The sequence below is a fragment of the Notolepis coatsorum genome (genome assembly GCF_963971535.1).
Source record: "Notolepis coatsorum genome assembly, chromosome: 19".
NCBI classification, from domain to species: domain Eukaryota; kingdom Metazoa; phylum Chordata; class Actinopteri; order Aulopiformes; family Paralepididae; genus Notolepis; species Notolepis coatsorum.
The window spans coordinates 40,074,461-40,094,746 of NC_140183.1; the positions used below are offsets into that span (position 1 = coordinate 40,074,461).

At 45.6% G+C, this 20,286-nt stretch overlaps 1 protein-coding gene across 1 annotated transcript; it reads left to right on the forward strand.

Moving 5' to 3' along the window:
* Positions 1 to 891: 891 nt before the first annotated feature.
* LOC311246467 (dynein regulatory complex protein 9-like) lies at positions 892 to 17,911 on the forward strand (the record flags this gene model as incomplete). Its single annotated transcript, XM_084336621.1, has 8 exons — positions 892 to 1,010; positions 1,630 to 1,758; positions 2,385 to 2,466; positions 13,631 to 13,792; positions 14,939 to 15,013; positions 16,349 to 16,480; positions 16,828 to 16,929; positions 17,807 to 17,911. 8 exons carry the CDS (start codon positions 892 to 894, stop codon positions 17,909 to 17,911), a joined length of 906 nt encoding a protein of 301 aa, XP_084192747.1.
* Between the last annotated feature and the right edge of the window lie 2,375 nt (positions 17,912 to 20,286).

Consider the following 20,286-nt stretch of genomic DNA (forward strand, 5'->3'; position numbering starts at 1 on the left):
ACAGGACAGTGACTGAATTTTGAAATCCCCAAATCCACCACTCTGACTCATGATATCTGTATGTTGTGTACTGTATGTCATAATAAATGTCATTATGAATTGAAAATGGGGGACCCTGATGTAAACAAGACGAAAGTATTTCATGGTCTGCATCCCCTTAACAATTGTGTGTATTGACTTGAGCCGTACTGTATTGTACCCATTCTGCAATCTGTTAATAACACTTTCAATCAATCACATTAACTATTTCCCCAGCCAAACAGCTTTTAGAATGTAATAGTGACTGAACAACAATTGGTCACCTACCAGAGTGGCTGGTAGAATGAATAAATTATATTTTTTGTTTACAGCCAACATTTGCCATCTTTTGCCTTGCGGCTGGGGTTAATTGATCACCTATGGGAAATTAGCTTACTGCCTTCTCCAGAGTCAGACAAGAAGATAGATACCAATTTCCTCTCTATGTGTTCAGTAGAAAGCTATCTGGCTGCAAGCTAGCCTAGCTTAGCACAAATGAATGGAAGCGGATACGGACCACTAGCCTAGCTTAAAACTTCTGGAGAGTTTGTCCTAAAGTTGCAGTTCATGAACAAACACCATCTAATCCCTGTTTATTCAATTCAGTGTGGATGATGTATTTGCCTGTCTGATGTATCCACCCCCACCCCCCAAAAAGAAATCATCCTTTGAATATACACTTAGCATTACTGTATGTAAGGAGAAAGGGATGAGTTAGCTAATCCGTGGAGCTAATAGAGAGCTAGCTGGCGTAGTGCTCCATGCGTCTGGCGTGTCAGGCTCAGGGTGGGAGAGAGGAGTTACTTCATCTGTGTGCACTGACAACACTGCCTATTGTATGTGTGCCAGGTGGTGACAGCAGATATAGGTGGGATGCTGGAACACCAGAGAGGGGCGGAGCTGAAGCTGGAGTCAGCCCGTCGGTGCCAGGGGGAGGAAGGAGGAGGGGGCGCTTTGCAAGAGCTAAACCTGGCAAAATTACAGAGAGACTGGTAGGGCAGACAATCAAACAGTCATCACTATACAACTTCATTGGTAGAAAGGCTCCTTTCTGTCATTGTTGTTTTTTATATGGATATACTGTCTGTATATCTCTTTAGGTTAAGATGGCTACCATAGAATCTTAATAATGTTGTTGTGGAAAGTAGCATTGTTTGTGGATACAGGACAGTGCATGAGCCCCAGAAATGAGGAATGTGCATCCCAACTCTCAACGAATGTTCATCCAAACGGCTTTTGCCATTGGTAGCTAGATTAGTTAGTTTCTTAGTGTGATGCAAAAAAAATTAAACATTTTTTAAAATTAAAATAAAAATAAGAACACATTATCAAACATTCTATGGCAGGCATTTTAAGGGGCACCAGCCAAATTACCATTAAATCATGTAGAATATAATGGAAATGGCAAATTCTATTCATTCTAGTTATATGTTCAGCATCATAGTACATACTGTATACAGTATACAACACTGCAGAGATACCAACACTCAAGCCAAACATCTCACATTGGTCTAATTCATATCAATGTCAGTCTCATATCAATTTCTCTCTCTCTTTTTCTTTCTCCATCTCTCTCTCTCCCTCTCCATCTCTATTCTGTCTGTTCTAAAGGCATTTTGTGGCACAGGTAATCACAAATGTCTTAGTAGAGCTGAAAGAGAGAGAGACATTCCACAGCTTACTGCAGGCTGTGTCAGATGAGAAGAAGAGGAAGGCCCGCTTCTCCCACATCATCATCAGGTTATCATGTCCAGTGCACAATGTTGGCTCATTCTACTCTATATGTAGGCTAGTCTATAAAGAGAAGTCCTTCTCAACTTACTTTACAGTAGTTCCAATAAAATGCATTTCTGTAGTCTACTCAATATTCCACATAAAGGGGCACTTCACAAAAAAACAATGCTGATTTATTTACATACATACATTCTGTTATTGAGAGTAATTGCCACCAGTGATGTCATCGGGGACATTGAATCCTTGTGTTGTGTTAATTACGCTCAATTAAATGATAATGTAGCAGTCCCTATAAAACAAGGTATTCTTATTTTTCTTCTATATCATTTCATGGATCTGTAATTAACATAAGGATTCAATGTCCCAGATTACATCACTGGTGGCCATATTCAAACTCAATTACTCTCAATAACTGTCAGAGTGTTTAGAGTTTTCTTTCAGTTCAGTCACTGTAAACTTGTTGAAAGGATGTGTGTTTACAATCATGTCATCATAGATTAGGTAACAGCTGCAGTTCTGCAGAATTTAAGAATTGATGTTGAAAGTATTTATTTACGTAATTAATAAAAAAAGAAAAAGAAAAAAAAAAGGGAAGTGAATTGTGTGTTTAAACATACATGTGTGTGTTCCAGAGGGGAGGAGAATCGCAAAAGGACCAAAGCTCTTCAGAAGCAACTGGTGGACATACGCAAAGAGAATATTTTGGAGTTGCAGGTAGACGTTCATAATACGTAGTAGAAAAGACTCACGCACATCCAAAGTGTAGTCACAGGTGCTTGACTCAAAAATAGATATGTAAAGTTGTAAAAAGAAGTCAGCACACCTGTCTGCAGTGTTCCCAAGTTTAATTCAATAACACAACGTTTCTGCCTGTGGCCTTTTTCAAGTGTCTTAACGTTCATAATACACCACATGTGTTTTTGTAGCTTCATGAGCTATAGCTCTATTTATGTACACAGTAGGATATACATATATATGTATATCTTTGTATGTATATACAAAGCTCTATAACGAACCGCCACGGATTCTGCGGGTTAAGTCAAAACTTGTCCTAGCTAGTTATTGTAAGTTTGCATTGTATTTTCAAAGGGATAAACAGAAAGCTCAAAGAGTCTCAACAAAGACTGGTTGGGTGAAAACACAAGCCGCTGCTGAAATACAGTATAAAACGACCCTTTTCTCTCCAAAGTCTCCTTTGAAATACTCCAGCCTAAGTGTTAATTTGCAGTAATGGCGGCTTCTTCTGTGGTTTTCTGGGAAAGCTTGACGAACTCTCTGTGCTGGAGTTCGTCAAGCTCACTGTTCACTGGTCGTTCACCGGAGTTCACTGGTCGCCAATAAAACCCGTCAGGTCAAGGTGCTGATCTTATTGGCGACCAGTGGTGGCAGCACAGAGCGTTTGTCAACTGGGGGATTTGAAAGGAGTCTTCGAGACTGTATTTCAGCAACGCCTTATGTTTTCACCCCATCTGTCTTTGTCGAGTCTCTTTGAAATTCTGTTCTGTTTATCCCTTTCGAAAACACAATGCGAAATAATTACTTTTGACCTAACTCTAATTTGCGGTGGTTTGTTATAGAGCTTTGTATATATGTAATGCATACAAAGCTTGTCAATAGAGATTTGATTATTCCAAGGTCTTTTTCTGCCAGGATCCAGCAGCAAGAATGACTTGTTTTCCTTTCTTCAGTCTTATCTGCTGTGTTTTTAACAATAAATTGAATTAGTTACCAATTTACGAATTCACCCAAACATCAACACACAACGTTTAGCTGAATAAAATACAACTATAGACATAGTGTCATGTTCTGTACAAACTTGGTTTGGTCATTGTGTTATTCCCTGTTGTGGTAGTTTTGAGTATTGCACTAATTTTTAGCTTTTTCAAGCTTTGATGCTATTGCCTCATTTAGTGATGTGACACTGCCAGGTCTGCAATTTTTCTCTCCAAGAAAATGGTTGTCATGAGGTCTGCTCTCAGCTTCAACTACTTTATTTTTCCAGCTCTGTCCATGCTAGGACATTATTGCTTTTTTACAAATTGTACTTAGAGAACAGACAATAGTAAAGATAATTGGCTTTGCTCCAGCTTCTGGATCCCTTTTTACTTTTGTTCACTACCTGTTGATTTGTGAATAGACACACACTGACAGTGGGATACATAGATTAAGAAGAGATCAAACTACAGTACAAATAGAGATAAAAACCAATACAAGACATAAGATACATAAGGCATAGCTGACCTGAGGTCAGCATTAATGGGAGTTCAAGTCAAGTCAAGTCAAGAGTTTTATTTGTCACGGCATACAAGTATACAATGAAATGCGGGTGGTCTTGCCCGCAACGATGTGCAATACAGTGGTACAACATATAATAGAATCCAATAAAAACAACATTGTGCACTAACAGGTAACAGGTAACATGGTGTGACATCTCGGTATCTGTACATAGTTATTTACAGAGCATATAGGACATGCTAGGTAGCTTTGGTAGTGCAATACACTGTTACTGTTGCTATACTAATTTAAAGTGGCCTTTCCTTTTGGCAATAAGTGTGGGTGAGTGCGGCATGAGTGTGTGCCCGCTCATGTTAAAGTGTTAAAGTGGCTGCTAGTGCACAGCGTGCGTGTCGTGTGTGTGCTTGTGTGTGGATAGTTCAGTGTTCTGTGGCACTCAATGTTCATTGTTCAAGGCTCTGATGGCCTGGGGGAAGAAGCTGAGCCTAAGCCTCTCTGTCCTAGTAGCTGGGGTTTGCAGGCGTCTGCCTGACCTCAGCAGCTGGAACAGGCTGTTATTGGGGTGGTGGGGGTCTTTCATTATTCTGCAGGCTCTGGATTTGCACCTCTTGTTGTATAGAACCTGCAGGGGAGGTAGTGCAATATCCGTGGTACGCTCGGCTGAGCGCACCACTCTCTGTAGGGCCTTCTTGTCCTGTGCCGTGCTGTTTCCATACCAGGCAGTGGTGTTTCCGGTCAAGATGCTCTCTACAGCTCCTGAGTAGAAGGACTGGAGTATCTTCCCCGATACTCTGAACTTCCTTAACTGTCTCAGGTGGTAGAGGCGCTGCTCCGCCTTCTTTACTACTGTGTCTATGTGTGTTGACCATGTCAGATCCTCTGAGATGTGGACCCCCAGGTACTTAAAGCTGCTCACCCTGTTCACGGTAGCCCCGTTAATCCTCAGTGGTGTGTGTGTCTCCTGCTGTCCTCTCCTATAATCCACGATCAGCTCCTTGGTTTTACCAATGTTCAGGAGCAGGCTGTTGTCCTGGCACCAGCGTTCCAGTACCTCAACCTCCTCCCGGTAGGCCTTCTCGTCGTTGTCCGAGATCAGCCCCACCACCACCGTGTCGTCTGCGAACTTCACTATGGAGTTGGAGCTGAACTTGGCCACACAATCGTGTGTGTAGAGTGAGTACAGCAGGGGGCTCAGAACACAGCCCTGGGGGGACCCGATGCTCAGGGTGATGGTGTTGGAGGTCTGACCCCCCACCCTGACCGCCTGGGGTCTTTCGCTCAGAAAGTCCAGTACCCAGGCGCTCAGGGCGGAGCTCAGACCCAGCTCGATCAGCTTGTCCACCAGTCTGGTGGGGACTATGGTGTTGAACGCTGAGCTGTAGTCAATGAACAACAGTCTCACATAGCCCCCCTTCTGACGGTCAAGGTGAGAGAGGGTGCTGTGCAGTACCTGGGAGACCGCGTCGTCAGTGGACCTGTTTCTCATGTATGCAAATTGCATAGGGTCCATATCACTGGGGAGGGAGGCACAAATGTGGTCCTTGACCAGCCTCTCGAAACATTTCATGACCACAGAGGTGAGTGCCACCGGTCTGTAGTCATTTGGACATGTTGGGGAGGGTTTCTTCGGTACAGGGATGATGGTAGACATCTTGAAGCAGGCAGGGACCACTGACTCCGCCAGGGATTGATTAAATATGGCGGTGAACACCGGGGCTAGCTGGTTGGCACAGGACTTAAGTATGCGTCCTGTTATACCATCTGGGCCAGCAGCCTTCCTGGTGTTCACCTGCATAAATGCTCTTCTCACACTGTGTTCCGACAACGAGAGAGCGTCCCCGCCCCCCGCGGTTGCCCCCCCCCCCCTCCACAACAGCCGGCGCGCCAGTGACGTCACTAGTGTTATGGCAGTTATGGCATATGGAGGTTCAAAGGTCTAATTAGTTATGGTATGGGAGAGTTTTGAGAGTGATGTGCTTTTGTGAGGGGATTGTTCAGTTTTTGACAGTTGCGGGTTATACAGATCCAGTCCTGTTGGGGGTAGCCAGCCTGCAAACTGGCAAGTTGGAGATTTTTGGCAAATTAATGACAGATCTGCTCATGTCGGATAGTGTTTTTTTTTTTTTTATCAATTTTCTTTTATTATTATTCACATGAAACAAAACACATTAAACACAATCACAATACATAGAACTTCACAAGAAAATAACAAAAACAATAATAATACAGAATAACAATTTATACAGACAAAGAGAAAAGAAAACAGAGTTCAACCTTCTAATTTCTAAATCCAAGGGGTACTATCTAGTGTTCAGCCCCGATTCCCGGCCGTGTGACCTTATATTAATAAAACGTACATCTCCAATTCACCACAAGGACCACTTTTTGAGAACATGACCCGAAAACAGAGCAATGAACCTTCATGAAAAAACAAAAACCTGTAGAGGTGTTCCATAGACTCACAGAGACCGTGTAAAAGTGACCAAACAGTGAAGAAATAGTTAAATAGCTGCCCCCCCATTAAATCCCCAGCTAAACTCAAGAGGACAAGACAAAAGACAAGACAGACAAAACATTTCCTCCTCCCCCTCCCAAGAGACCGCCGGACCCCCCCGATCAAGCACCCCAACCCCGCTCAGCCGCACACGGCGGTCCTTACCTTCTCAGCTGCTGCGAACCACAGGTCAATGCCAGCCTGTCCTACCCCAATCACCCGCGCCGTGGATATCTCAAGATAAATCACATCCAATAGTGTTAGGGACCAGTTAATCACTGTAAGCTTCTCAGGCTCCTTCCATCTCATTGCTATTAGCTTCTTCGCTGCTGTGACACCCGCTAGGACAACCCTTTTTAGTTGAACGGACGCAGGTAGTGTCGTTATATCGTTCAGGAGTAGCGTAACAGCTGTGAATGGGATAGTTAAGCCACACAGGTCTGAAAGTTTGTCCGTTATTGACCTCCAGAAGCGGGCCACTGGTGGGCAATCCCAATACATATGCATATAAGTGCCAGTGGCCTTTTGAGAGCACAAAGTGCACCGAGAGTCGGTTATCAGTCCCATAGCAAATAGCTTCCTAGGTGTAAGATAGGTCCTATGAATATAATTAAAATTAATTTGCTGGTGATTGGGGTTGCGGGAAGATAATGCCACATTTGCCCAAACATCATCCCAGTCGGGGTCCAACTCCGGGATATCCACACGCCAGATTGTATCCAATGATACATTTTTATACGTGGATTGAATTAAGAGCGTATAAAAGTCTGAGACAAACCCTCTGGATGTCGTCCTGTCCACTATGAGCCTGAGGAAGAGGTGTGGGTGCAAAGCTTGAGCCCACGGCACGCCATGCGCCCTCAGTGCTGACCTTAGTTGAAGGTAAAGAAAGAAGGACTCGCCGGGAAGATCATAAAATTCTTTTAAGTCCTGAAACGCACGGAGGCCGTTCTTATCATAAATATCCTCCAGAGTATGCACTCCCCTCCTTTGCCATTGAGGAATATTAACCGGCTTGTGCCCAACAAGTAATTGCTGGTTATTAAAAATTGGAGAGTCCAGGTGCCATGGGCATTTAACCCCACACGACCTCTGTACATTACGCCACGTTTGGATCACGTGAGTTATGATCGGTCCATACCTCAGCCGGCATTTGAAAATAGAGACAGTGGAGTACAGTACATCCTGCAATCTTAGCGGTGAGACCGCCGCCGCTTCTAAGGAGCGCCACGATACAGCCTCTACAGAGTCTAGCCAGCACATCAGAGGTCTCAGTGAAAAGGACAAGAAATAAAGCTTAAAATCAGGGATTGCGAGGCCCCCATCTTGTTTTCTATGTTGAGTAGTAGCCCTTTTGATTCTCGGGCGTTTGTTATTCCAGATAAACTTAGATACCATCGATTGTACCTTGCGCCAGTGGTCTATTGGAGGGGGCAGGGGGAGCATTGAGCTAACAAAATGTATCCTAGGCAGGACGTTCATTTTGATTATGGAAGCCCGGGCTTGTAAGGAGTTAGGAAGGGGCGACCACCTGTCTAGATCCTGGCGTATTTTATCATAAGTACCCGTGAAGTTGTACTTAGTAGTTTGGTTCAGCGTGGGGAATATCTCTATGCCCAAGTATTTAAAATGTTCTACTATGGGGATATCAGCTGGTAGTCGTACCGCCTTGGCCAGCTCATTAAGAGGTAGGCAGGCTGATTTGTTCCAGTTAATCTTAAAGCCTGACATTTTACCAAAGTCGTCGATTATTCTCAATAATTTTGTGGCCGACCGGGAGGGGTCGTCCATGAAAATCAGCAGGTCATCCGCATAGAGAGCAATTTTGTGTGGAGTATTATTGACCATTATGGGGACGATGTCCTCCGATTGCCTAATAAATTGGGCCAAAGGTTCGAGGGAAAGCGCGAACAGTCCTGGGCTGAGAGGACAACCCTGTCTAGAAGATCTGGAGACTGGAAAGAGTGTGGAACAGTTTTTGCCTGTCAGTATCATCGCAGACGGCGAGGCATACAGGACTTTAATCATATGAATAAAACTCTTCCCAAGACCCATGACCTCAAGTACCTTCTACAGGTATGACCACTCAAGTCTGTCAAACGCCTTCATGGCATCCAAAGACAGAACTGTGGACGGAGTTGTATTGTCTTTACTGTTATCGATTACATGCAACAGCCTCCTAAGATTATCTGTAGCCAGACGCCCCGGGATAAAACCAGTTTGATCGCAGTGTACCAATACCGTCATAAATCTCTGCAGGCGGCGGGCCAGCACCTTGGCAAACACTTTTAAATCGGCCCGAGAAGACTCAAGGGCCTATAGCTACCACAATCATTGGGATCTTTGTCCTTCTTGAGAAGTAAGGAAATCAACGGCATGTTGACATCTCTTGAGAACTCCCCTGGCTCGATAGCATAATTGATCATATCGAGCATCAATGGACCCAGTTGGTCCCAAAAAGCTAAATACACCTCGGGTGGAATACCATCCCAGCCTGGTGCCTTGCCCCTCTGCATTTCAGCAATCGTCTCCCTCAACTCCATAAGAGTGATCGGTTTCCCCAGTTCCTTGGCCTCTTCCTCAGAAATGTGGGGTATCTCAAGCCCGCCAAAGAACGATTCAAATTTAGAGTCGTCGAGATTAACCTCTGAGCTATATAACTGCGAGTAAAACTCTTTAAAAGTGTCGTTGATCCTTTTCGAATCAGTAGTGATTGTACCCTGTCGCGTCTTGATCGAGGGGATATCCGAGAAATGATCATTCGAGCGTATTTTCATTGCCAATAGATGGCTAGGCCTGGAGCCGTGAAAGTAGTAATTTTGCCTTGTCCTATGTATCAAGAACTCAGACTGTTGTTTAAGTATGGAGTTTATTTCCTTCTTGACTATCTTACGTTGTGTGTTTAGTCGATCACTATAGTTAGTTAGCAAAGATGCGTATAGATCCGCATATAATGTTTCCAGTCCTTCTAGTTTTTTTGACCGGGATTTACGTAAGTTGGAGGCGAAAAGTGTGACATGACCCCTGATAAATCCTTTCAATGCGTTCCATAGGACCCTGGGGTCATCGACCGTGCCAACATTGATCTGCAAGAATTCAGCTAGTTTACTCCTGAACTCAGAGCAGAAATCATCGTTCTTTAATAAGGTTGAGTTAAAGGGTTAGGGTTAGGGTTAGGGTTAGGGTTAGGGTTAGGGGAGCTCTCGTGGAGAGCCTGCCAAAGGTTGCCACAAGGAAAATCCCCTTGTGGTCCAAGAGAGCCAGGGGAACCAATGAGACGTCGAAACTATCAAACAAATTAGGGGATGCGAATGCATAGTCTATTCGAGAGAAGGTTTTGTGTCTGGCAGACAGGTGAGAGTAATCCTTGAGGGTGGGATTGGATAAGCGCCATAGGTCTGCGAGCCCAGTGTCCTGGGCCCACATCCTGAGGGCCTTAGAGGACCGTTTTTGGTCGCTTGTTTCAGAGGATCCGGACCTATCCATCTCCGCATCCCAGCACGCATTAAAATCGCCACCCACAATGAGAGCGTATCCAGTAAGTTCCAACATATTCTTTGTGATTGTATTATAGAACGCTGAATCAAATGTGTTAGGGGCATACAATGCTATTATTGCCATCTTCCTATGAGAGAACTCAACTTTTGCTATAGTAATCCTTCCCTCCGTGTCCGACCACACATCCAGGACTTTGATATCAAGGTTACGTCTTGTAACTATGACGACTCCTTTCGTCTTATCATCGGCTGAGGATGAGGAGATAACGTGATATTGTCGATTTGCTAGCCTTGACACAACACCCACCAATAAATGTGTCTCACTAAGGAGAGCAATGTCAATATTTCTTCTCTTCAATAACCAAAGGACACTGGCACGCTTGTGTGGGGCGTTAAGACCTCCTGCGTTCCAAATTAAGATATTCAGTTTAGCCATGGTCGAGTTTGTCTAAATGCGTAGAGAACATACCAGTGCAGCCAGGCTGAGTACAGAGGCGCTGATCCAGGCGGGCCCAGACGGTCAATCCCAGGAGTTCAGAGGAGGAACAATTACACACATATAAGACAACAGCACATAAAACACATAAAAATACCACCCCAGTTACAACCCCCCCTCCTTCTACTCTAAACCCTAACCCACCCGTCCTATTATAAGCCCTCCTATACCCACTCTCCAATCCCCACCCCATGCCCCATCCACTAAGGATGGTCATCTTCCTATCATTTCCCACTAGAGTCATGGATCCAATAAGACGCTCCCCACTCCGACCCCCCTCTAGATAAACCCCTGATTAAACCCCCACTAGTCCAATAAACACAAATAATAATAAAAATAAAATTCAATAAAGATATCGGTCGAAAACCACCTGAGCCTTGGCCCTAACATGAGATAACCATAATGGAAAAAATAGCCATTATTATATAATAACTCAACATCACACCTGCAACCATCTATTTCCGAGTCTGCGCTTCAACGTCGCAATGTTATAGCACAAATGGATAAAGGAAAATTCAAAACAAAATTAAATTAAAGCATACCAGCCGATAGTCTAAGGCAGGATCGGGTCACAGGTAAATTGTGCAAAATTGTGCAAACAGATGTCATTTAAACAACGACAATAATAAGAAAGGGAAAAAAGGGGGTTATGGTCAAAGTGCACACCTGTAACAGTCCCTCTGATCAGGCACAACGGCTGAAATGACATAACCTATGTAAGAATAGAATTAAACACATTCATTAATCCGGGGATGGTAATAGGCAATACCTGACACAACCTGTTATCATATATTGTTTCAATAAAGATATCGGTCGAAAACCACCGTGAGCCTTGGCCCTAACATGAAATAACTATAATGGGAAAAAAAATAGTCATTATTATATAACAACTCAACATCAACCCTGCAACCATCTATTTCGGAGTCTGCGCATCAACGTCGCAATGTTATAGCACAAATGGATAAAGGAAAATTCAAAACAAAATTAAATTAGAGCATACCAGCAGATAGTCTAAGGTAGGATCGGGTTCCAGGTAAATTGTACAAACAAATGTAATTTAAACAACGACAATAATAAGAAGGGGAAAAGGGGGTTATGGTCAAAGTGCACACCTGTAAGTTCCCCTCTGATCAGGCACAACGGCTGAAATGACATAACCTATGTAAGAATAGAATTAAACACATTCATTAACCCGGGGATGGTAATAGGCAATACCTGACACAACCTGTTATCATATCTTGTTTATATATATATTCAACCGATCTTCTCCTACCGGAGCCCAAAGCTTAAAACAGCCTGGATATAAAAATAACAGCATACAAGAAGTTAGTTAAGGACCCGATCATCGTTGAATTGTGCGAGCCGATTACACTTAAACAGCAACAACAACCAAAGTGCGTAAATATTAACGGGTCTCGAATGTCTCAGCGCAGACGATAGACGCAGCCCGCTAGCTAGCCCGAGGCTAGCGCGTAAGCTAGTGATGAATCCGGATAGCACGTTAGTCTATTATGTACATTGTTCAGCTAGCTCGTTAGCTTCCAAAGAGGCGATACACAAGTACGACCATGAGGTCAGCTTTAGCAAGTAACAGAAGTCATTGGGAAGCCCCGCTAGTTGGATGGGCAGTTAGCATGTCTGGGCATGACAGCAAGTGTTTGTGAATAGCCGGCTCTAACAATGTATTCAGGCCCACATCGCCACGTCACTCACCCGATATAGTTATCAAGCTACATTCTCGGGTATCCCCTCGAGATATTCCTTCGCTTTATCCAACGACCAAAATGAACGCAGACCATCGACCTTATCCAACACAGATAATTTCGCGGGAGCGAATAGCGTGGGCCTCAGGCCTAGTTTCCATAGCCTGGACAAGACCATTTTGTATTCGCCTCTCTGTGCTTGAACCAGATTACCCCTTCTGGCACGAGCCGACCGCATGATGAGTTCCCTCTGCTGAAGCCTGTTCAGCTTGACGATGATGGGCCTCGGCTCTTTGTTCACACCAGGAGTGGACCTGCCCGCTCTGTAGGCCGACTCACAGACAGGAGGGGAGGAGAGGACGTCATTTCCCAGTATTTTTTGCAGCAATTCCGGCATGGTCTCAGAGAGACGGCCTTCCCCGCTGCCCTCCGGTACTCCAACAATCCTGATGTTGTAGCGTCTCTCCCGGGACTGTATTTCCTCAATTACCGACTGTAGTTTGGTAACTTCAGCCTGCCTAGCCAGCAGGGAGGACTCGAGATCCACCATCTTCTCGCCCTGTAATGATACCTCCGTCGTTAGCGCAGCTAGCTCGATAGCATTAGCTGAGGAGACAGCGTGCAGCGACTCCATCTTGTCTATCAGCGGGACGAGCGCCAGCCTTATTTCCTCTGATATCTCTCGATGAAGGTTGACACAAAAATCCGCCAGCACTTTCTTTTGTGCTTCAGCGGAGCGTGTCTCAGACTCTGCATGTAGCTTGGTCATGACCAAGAGCACAGCTTCGCTTATCTCACCAACACCGGGCGATGGTGCGGCCAGGCCCGGTGGTGGTTTGCTGGTTGGGGCGCTCATGGATCTGGTTTCCACCACCGACATCGCAGAAAGTCGAAAAAAGTCGACGACAGTATTTGAAACACGACAACTTAGCACGCAGACAAAAAACAAATAAAAATAAATGGGGACTAATGGGGAGAAACATATATTCTGCACGGTAGAAGGGAGCTCATGTGAAACACGTCTACTCCATGATCGCTCAGCTCCGCCCTCCTCATGTCGGATAGTGTTAACAGGGCAGTTGGGTAGTCATCATACTTGGGGCCAAGGATAATACGACCTGCTCCAACTGGGATGAAAGGGCCTGTGTGATGCCAGCAGTCCAGGCAGGGACAGCATACTCATAAGTTATCTGTGGAGACGGAAAAGCTATTTCCTACAGTATTAGCGTTTCATGTCATTGCATCTACCTGGCTATTCCAGCAAAGGTCATTCTGAACGATGAAACCAAGGATCTTGAATTTAGGGGCAGCTTGCAGATCAGTGTTGATGATGGATCGTGGTGGCAATGAGGGTGGGTCTATGCATCACCAAACATTTCTTTCTTACATTTTTACGAGATTCTAATCCCCGTCACATTTAATCCATCACCTCCCACATCCTGTGTACCCTCAGCAGCGAGATGAGATGAAAGCCCACCTGAAGGACCAGCTACAGGAGCAGAGGGCCCAGGCGGGGGAGGAGAGGGACTATGTGAAGAGCAGTGCTGACCTGCTGGTCTACCAGACACGCAAACTCATGAACCTCTCCGAGAAGGAGCTGGAAGATGAGACTGTGGTGAGACCAACACTCTGCCTTTCATTACTGTAGACCAGGGGTTCTCAAAGTGGGGTCCGGGGACCCCAGAGATCCTTGGGTCCCCAGCAAAATGGGGAATAGTTTAATTTCACTAATATTTGATTCACTAGAAGTTATTACAATGAGAGAACATATGACTATTGTGATCATAGGTTGCACTCTCCCCACCTACAGTATGTATATTATAGACAGTTGTGGAATTCTGGACTAAATCATGTATAAAAGCAAATATCTTGTCAGATGGGGGTCCCTGGGACAATTTTGTATACATTTGGGGGTCCTTGACATGAAAAAGATTGAGAGCCATTCCTGTAGTGTAGATAGTCCTACAGCATAATGTTCAATCACCTACAGGAGACTGCAAGACTCGCTCTAGTGCCAAATCTAAAATCGTGGTAATGGGCTTTGGTATCTTGTCATTTGAATGAATGAATGGCCGTGTTTATAAAATGTAGCAGCTTTCTCGTCATAAAGCGTTTTACAATCCAGAGGGTAATTTGTCACCAATGTGTGGCACCCAAACTTGGGGCGAAGCGGGCCATGTCTGCCACACACCGGTGCCAGGTGCCAGCACACACACAATGGCTGAAAAGCTTGGGAGACAAGGATTGATATCAGCCAATTAAGGACAGGAGTGATTAGGTGTCTTTGATGTCAGAGACCTGATTGGGAATTTGGCCAGGAAACGCCGGGGAACCCCCTACTCTTTATGATAGACGACATGGATACGTCTTGATTTTGCGATATACTAGTATATACTATATTGTAGCTACCAGTATATAGTAACTTATTATACTGTGAATTCCAGACCTCTCTTGGCAGAGCTTGAGGTGTGGCGAGCAATAGCGACCTCTCCACAATCCCCACTCAACTCCAAGTGCAGTAAAGAAGAGCACTTCTGCCTAGTGGTAGTTTCCAAACAAACAAAACTAACCTCCTCATTACTGACTCCAGGGGTTCTTTTAGATTTCACGTTTATGTCGTTCACCAGAAGTTAGTACAACATATAAGGATGGGCCTTCTGGTCGGTTTTCACACTCTCCACTATCAGACCAGCTACAGCACTGATGTAGACTATCTATCTACTGAGTTTTCTATCACCCTTGTGTTTTTCTTTGTCCCCAGCTGCTACACAAGAGGTTGGAGGAGGCAACAAGGGTTGATCTAGAGAGTGAGACATTTCTGAAGAAGCAGCAGAACGTAAGTCCATTCACCACTAAATGCCACTGTAGTATTATGTTATAGGAGAGCCACCATTGGCTGGTCACAGGTGTTTGCTGACTTTGCTCTTTGGCCTGGAATGAGAGTAAATGAGTTGGACAAATGGACAATGGTGTTAAGCATCGCAAGTTTTGCATAAAACGCCTGTCGATTGCATACCCAAAGTAATTAGAAATGTATTCTTCAACCATTTATAGTACATGCATGAGTCTGGTCGCTCTTGAAAGGAAACATTCTGAATCTTCTTCCACAACAGGAATAATCACACAGTGCTACCTCTCAGCTGGAACTCTTTTGCAGGCATCCGTTTGCAAAATAATTCAGACGTAAGTACAAAAGAACATGTTCAAACCTCTGTAAGTCCACATACAGTAGCACTGTGCTACTGTATGTGGACTTACAGAGGTTTGAACATGTTCTTTTGTACTTACGTCTGAATTATTTTGCAAACGGATGCCTGCAAAAGAGTTCCAGCTGAGAGGTATGAGCTGGAAAACACAATGGGTCCATAGCCTGAAGTCTTATCTAGTACAGGTCCAAAGTTGATAACAATACCACGGAAAATTTGTGTATCGTTATGCTTATCCAAAATGGCCGTCCGGTCCAATGTATTTTCAGTTCACGTTGTGCGACGTCAAGCAAGTATTCTCCTTTCTTCTTCTTCTTCTCTCACTTTATCGTAGTAAACATCCCTCAAATCATTTTCATCGTCAGAGGTGATTGGTCCGTTCACAGGGAGGCGAAACCGGACGTGGAAACTTTTTTCGAAACTGACACTCATTGGCTGTTTGGTCTTATAACCCGAGATTGGAAGCACATAATATGTCAAGTAGGGTGTCATCAAACGGCTGCCATTTTAGCTCTCAAACAATGTGTTGGTTGATCCACAATAACATAGCCTGAAGCCGACAGACGAGGGCAAATGTGCTGTGATGTGCGGCGGCCCTCAGGCCCTTATGTCTTCCCCCGTGTTTGATGTCATTCAGTCCTCCTGGTCAACCCCAGAGTGAAAAGTCTAACACAACATCTGCTTCTGCCATTAGCTAGCATTAGAGTTAGTGCTATCAAATTCTGCACCTAATGCTAGCTAATATTATCAAAGATAACATAACCAAATATTACCTTATGATTCTTGTAGCAATTATCCCGGTTTTACATTTCCTTGCTCTAGAGTGAGTATCAAGCTGAACTAGGAAACTGCACCGTATTGCACTGGGTTAGAGGATTGAATGATGTCAAACACAAGCATATTTAACACAATTGTCCATTAGATTATTAGGCGGCATGAATTTAGTCAGTGACTTGTGTCTCCAGTTCCTGGAGGAGAAGTTGGAGATGTGGGTTGAAAGCTATGAGAGAGACATGGAGGACAAAAAACAAGAGCTGACATCTCTAAAGGACAACAAGACCAACAACCTCTCAAACCTGCAGGATCTGACCAATAAGGTTAGACTACTGAAATAATTATATTGCTTATCTGGGACGTAGCTTTGCCTCCTAGGTCATAGTGTAGCTGTGATAATTGTTTTCTGACCACTAGAGGGCAGCAATGAGACATGTAAACAAAGCTCTCACAAAATACTAAATAGTGATCATTGTAAATACATCAGGTATAAACACATAACACTAATATACTCTTGTTGTAATTAGGAGATTTGCTGATCTTTTTCCTGCATATATGACTAGATTCATCAACTTTAATATGACATTTTCTACGGAATCCCAACCTATGAGCATGACATAAGAGCAAAAAGATCACCATGTGAATATAGTTAATTGTCTTTGTGCTGCAGTACAGAGAGAATGAACAAGTGATAACAGAGGACAGGACCGAGAAAGAGACTCTTCGCAGGCAGCTGGAGAAAGAACAGATTGAGAGGAAAGCAGCCACCAAGGTAAACACGCCAGATCTTTTAAAACCAGCTCTGATTTGCTAACAGCTGGGTCACCGGCCTGTGTCTACTGTGTCCAATAGTGAGAATGTGTTTTCTGACTGAATTTACTCCGTTCCGGGTCCACAATGAGAACTGAGACTTTATTAGTATTACGGTACTTTATTTATTGGTTTACACAAGGCAATTGAAATGTATCTTCCTGCATATGTCCCTCCTGTACCCCACCTATATGCATTTCTTAAGAGAGGTCGGAGTGCAAGGTTGCCTGCAGTGCACGCCCCTGGAGCTGTTTTGGGATTTAGTGCCTTGCTCAAAGGCGAGACTGAGTTTAATTAGTTTGGGTCCCCACATTTGTTACATTAGTGTGCTAGTATGTCTTTGATGAACCAGGGTCCAAAGGCAATCTGAATATATAAAATCTGAGTCCTATAGGCTGGGCCAAATCCAAGACGGAATCTGGAGTATCTGGAACAAATATCTGAATATTACCAACCATGCTTGTAATTCAGTGTTATTGAAGGTTCAGTAAGATAAGATATTCCTTTATTGATCCCCTTGGGGAAATTCAGGCATCATAGCAGCATGGGGGAGGGGAGGTACAGGTAGTAGAAGACATGGTACAGGTCATAGAATTATGTGTAATATATCTTACATTTACATTTAGTCATTTAGCTGACGTTCTTATCCAAAGCGACTTACAAGTTCTGTACAACAGGTAAGCAGGAAGGGTACCATCCTATCTTCCATACTTTTCATTCAGTCTCTACTCTTACCTACACTGTACTGTTTTTGTTAATGGTTAATAACAATAATGTGTTTATAGCTGCCATGTGACGTCGCTGAACCAAAATGAGTAATGGTGTCCATGCGTCTGTAGGTCCAGGCGTGGTGGAGAGGCACTGTGGTCCGACGAGGCCCCATGCCCGTGAAGGGAGGGAAGAAGGCTAAGGAAGGAAAGAAGAAGGGCAACAAAAAGAAATGATCAGGAGGAAGAACTAATAACTAATAACCTTAAACCCAAACAAATCAACTAATTCACAGAAATAAGGAGAACATATTTGCATATTTGTAATAATTGCAACAAGCATATTTGCATTTCAATAAAAATAAATAAATATAAATCTATAAAACTGACATGGTGAGTGTGTTTTAAAATACATTCCAAAGAAGGCCTTGAAAGTTATATTAAAGGTGCTGTAAGTGTTAAATGGCTCTAGATTCCACCAGCCATAACGAAAGGTTATCCTATAACCTAGTTATATGAATACTGGCAGAGCGTCTCGCTCTTTGCCATTATGAGATAACTCTTATCTCCTAGCACCTACTGTGCTCATGAACAAACAATTTGCACTCATGCACGTGACCAGGCCACGCCCCCGCGTCCTGCTATAAGACGCCGGACATGGTCACACTCTACCTTCCTCGGAAGAAAGTTTCCAACACTGAAAACCCAACCAAGGGACCTCAGGGCGCCAAGAGCGAGACGCTCTGCCAGTATTCATATAACTAGGTTATAGGATAACCGTTTGTTATATTATCATACTGGTCATGGCGTCTCGCTCTTTGCCATTATGAGATATGGGACAGAGCAGACGCGTGACCCGACAAGTGTACCCCCTGAGGGCCCGCAAGCCCCACTACCAGGGAGGAGGGGAGTCCCGTCCACCCGCCCGTCCTAACGAAGGGGGGGAGGCAGTCAACTCCACCAAAGTGCGGAAAAAAGGGGGAACCAAAGACCCCTGAAAACGCACAGTACAGGCGGGACCACGTGTGACACAGCACCCCGTGGCACACACCCACACACCCCTGCTAGCCCACCAACTGGTGGGACGCAGGGGAGGTCCCAGACCTCAGAACCGCCTGGGAGACAGAACCCCCAGTCATGTCCATGAGGTAAAACTTAAAGAAGGGACCTGGGGAGGACCAGAAGGCCGCAGCACAGATGTCTTCCACCGAGGCCCCCCCTAACAGGGCAGCAGCCCGAGGGGGGACCTGTCCAGCCAACACGCAGCAAAAGGTAACGCCCCCGCACAACCAATGTGACAGGTGCTGCTTGGACAGCGCCTCACCCGTGCAAGGGCCACCGTAACAAACAAACAGTTGAACGGAAGCCCTGAGAGCCCGAGTCGTGAGGTAAACCCCCAGTGCCTCAGAGTCGCACCGCTATCGGCCGAATAGACAGGCACTCAGGCCGCACCGAGAGAGCACACAGCTCACCCACGCGTTTAGCGGAGGTGATGGCCAAAAAGAATGCGGTCTTCAAGACAGCAGATCTAATGGCGCCTGCTCAAGAGGCTCAAACGGGGCCTCCGACAACCGGCCCAGGACCAGTTGGAGGTCCCACTCGGAGACAGAGAACATTCCACAGGCTTGAGATGCCGAGCGCCAAGCAGGAATGTTCTACGAGAGGGTGGCTGAACAATGTTCCGCCCCCACACCCGACCATACGCCACTCCCCAGCGTAAGCCGCGGTAGAGGACGGAGCGCGCGCATACCAGATAGCACTAACCACAGAATAGTCAAGACGCATCCCCACCAGATTCACACTGTCAGCAGCAAAGCCTAGAGGCTGCCCCAGAACAGGAGGCAGAACAGAGTTCCGCGTGCCTGAGAGAGGGCCCGCGGTGACCACGGAACAGGCCACGGCGGGGCCACCAAGAGCTGAATCAGGGCCGAGGACCACACAGCTGAGCCCCGGCCCGGCGCGACCAGGACCAAGTCCTGCGCTCCCGACGTACCCGCCCCAACAGCTGAGCTATCAGGTGTAAGGGGGGGAATGCGTACAGAATCCCGGACGGCCACGGAATCGGTCCCAGACCTGCCCGACTATGTCTGGATGTAGTCCCCACTCATCAGGGTGAGGACCGCCCCGCGACATCACACCTGCACCCACATTCACCCTGCCGGGGATGTGGAGAGCCCTGAGGCAGAGCAGATGGAGAACGCCCATAGCCAGAGCCCGACCGCCGCCCGGTGCAGACGGGGGGAGCGCACTCCTCCCTGTCTGACAATATACGACGCTGACGTCGTGTTGTCCGTCCTGACCAAAACATGCTTGCCCACCACAAGGTGGTCGAGCCGTTTGAGGACCAGAAGGACTGCCTTTAATTCCAACACATTGAATGTAGCGCAGACCGGGCAGCATGGTCTTGCCAGCTGCCCCCTACTGCGTTGGCCCGACACGTCCCCCCCCATCCCATGAGGGAGGCGTCGGTGAAGACCGTGACGTGTGACAGCCTGCTACCCACGGGGACCCCGCAGGTGAAGGCACCAGACCCTCCCCAGAAGACGAGGACCCCCAGTACTGACATGGGAACCTTCAGCCGCTTCCACATGTCTCACACCGGGTCCATTTCC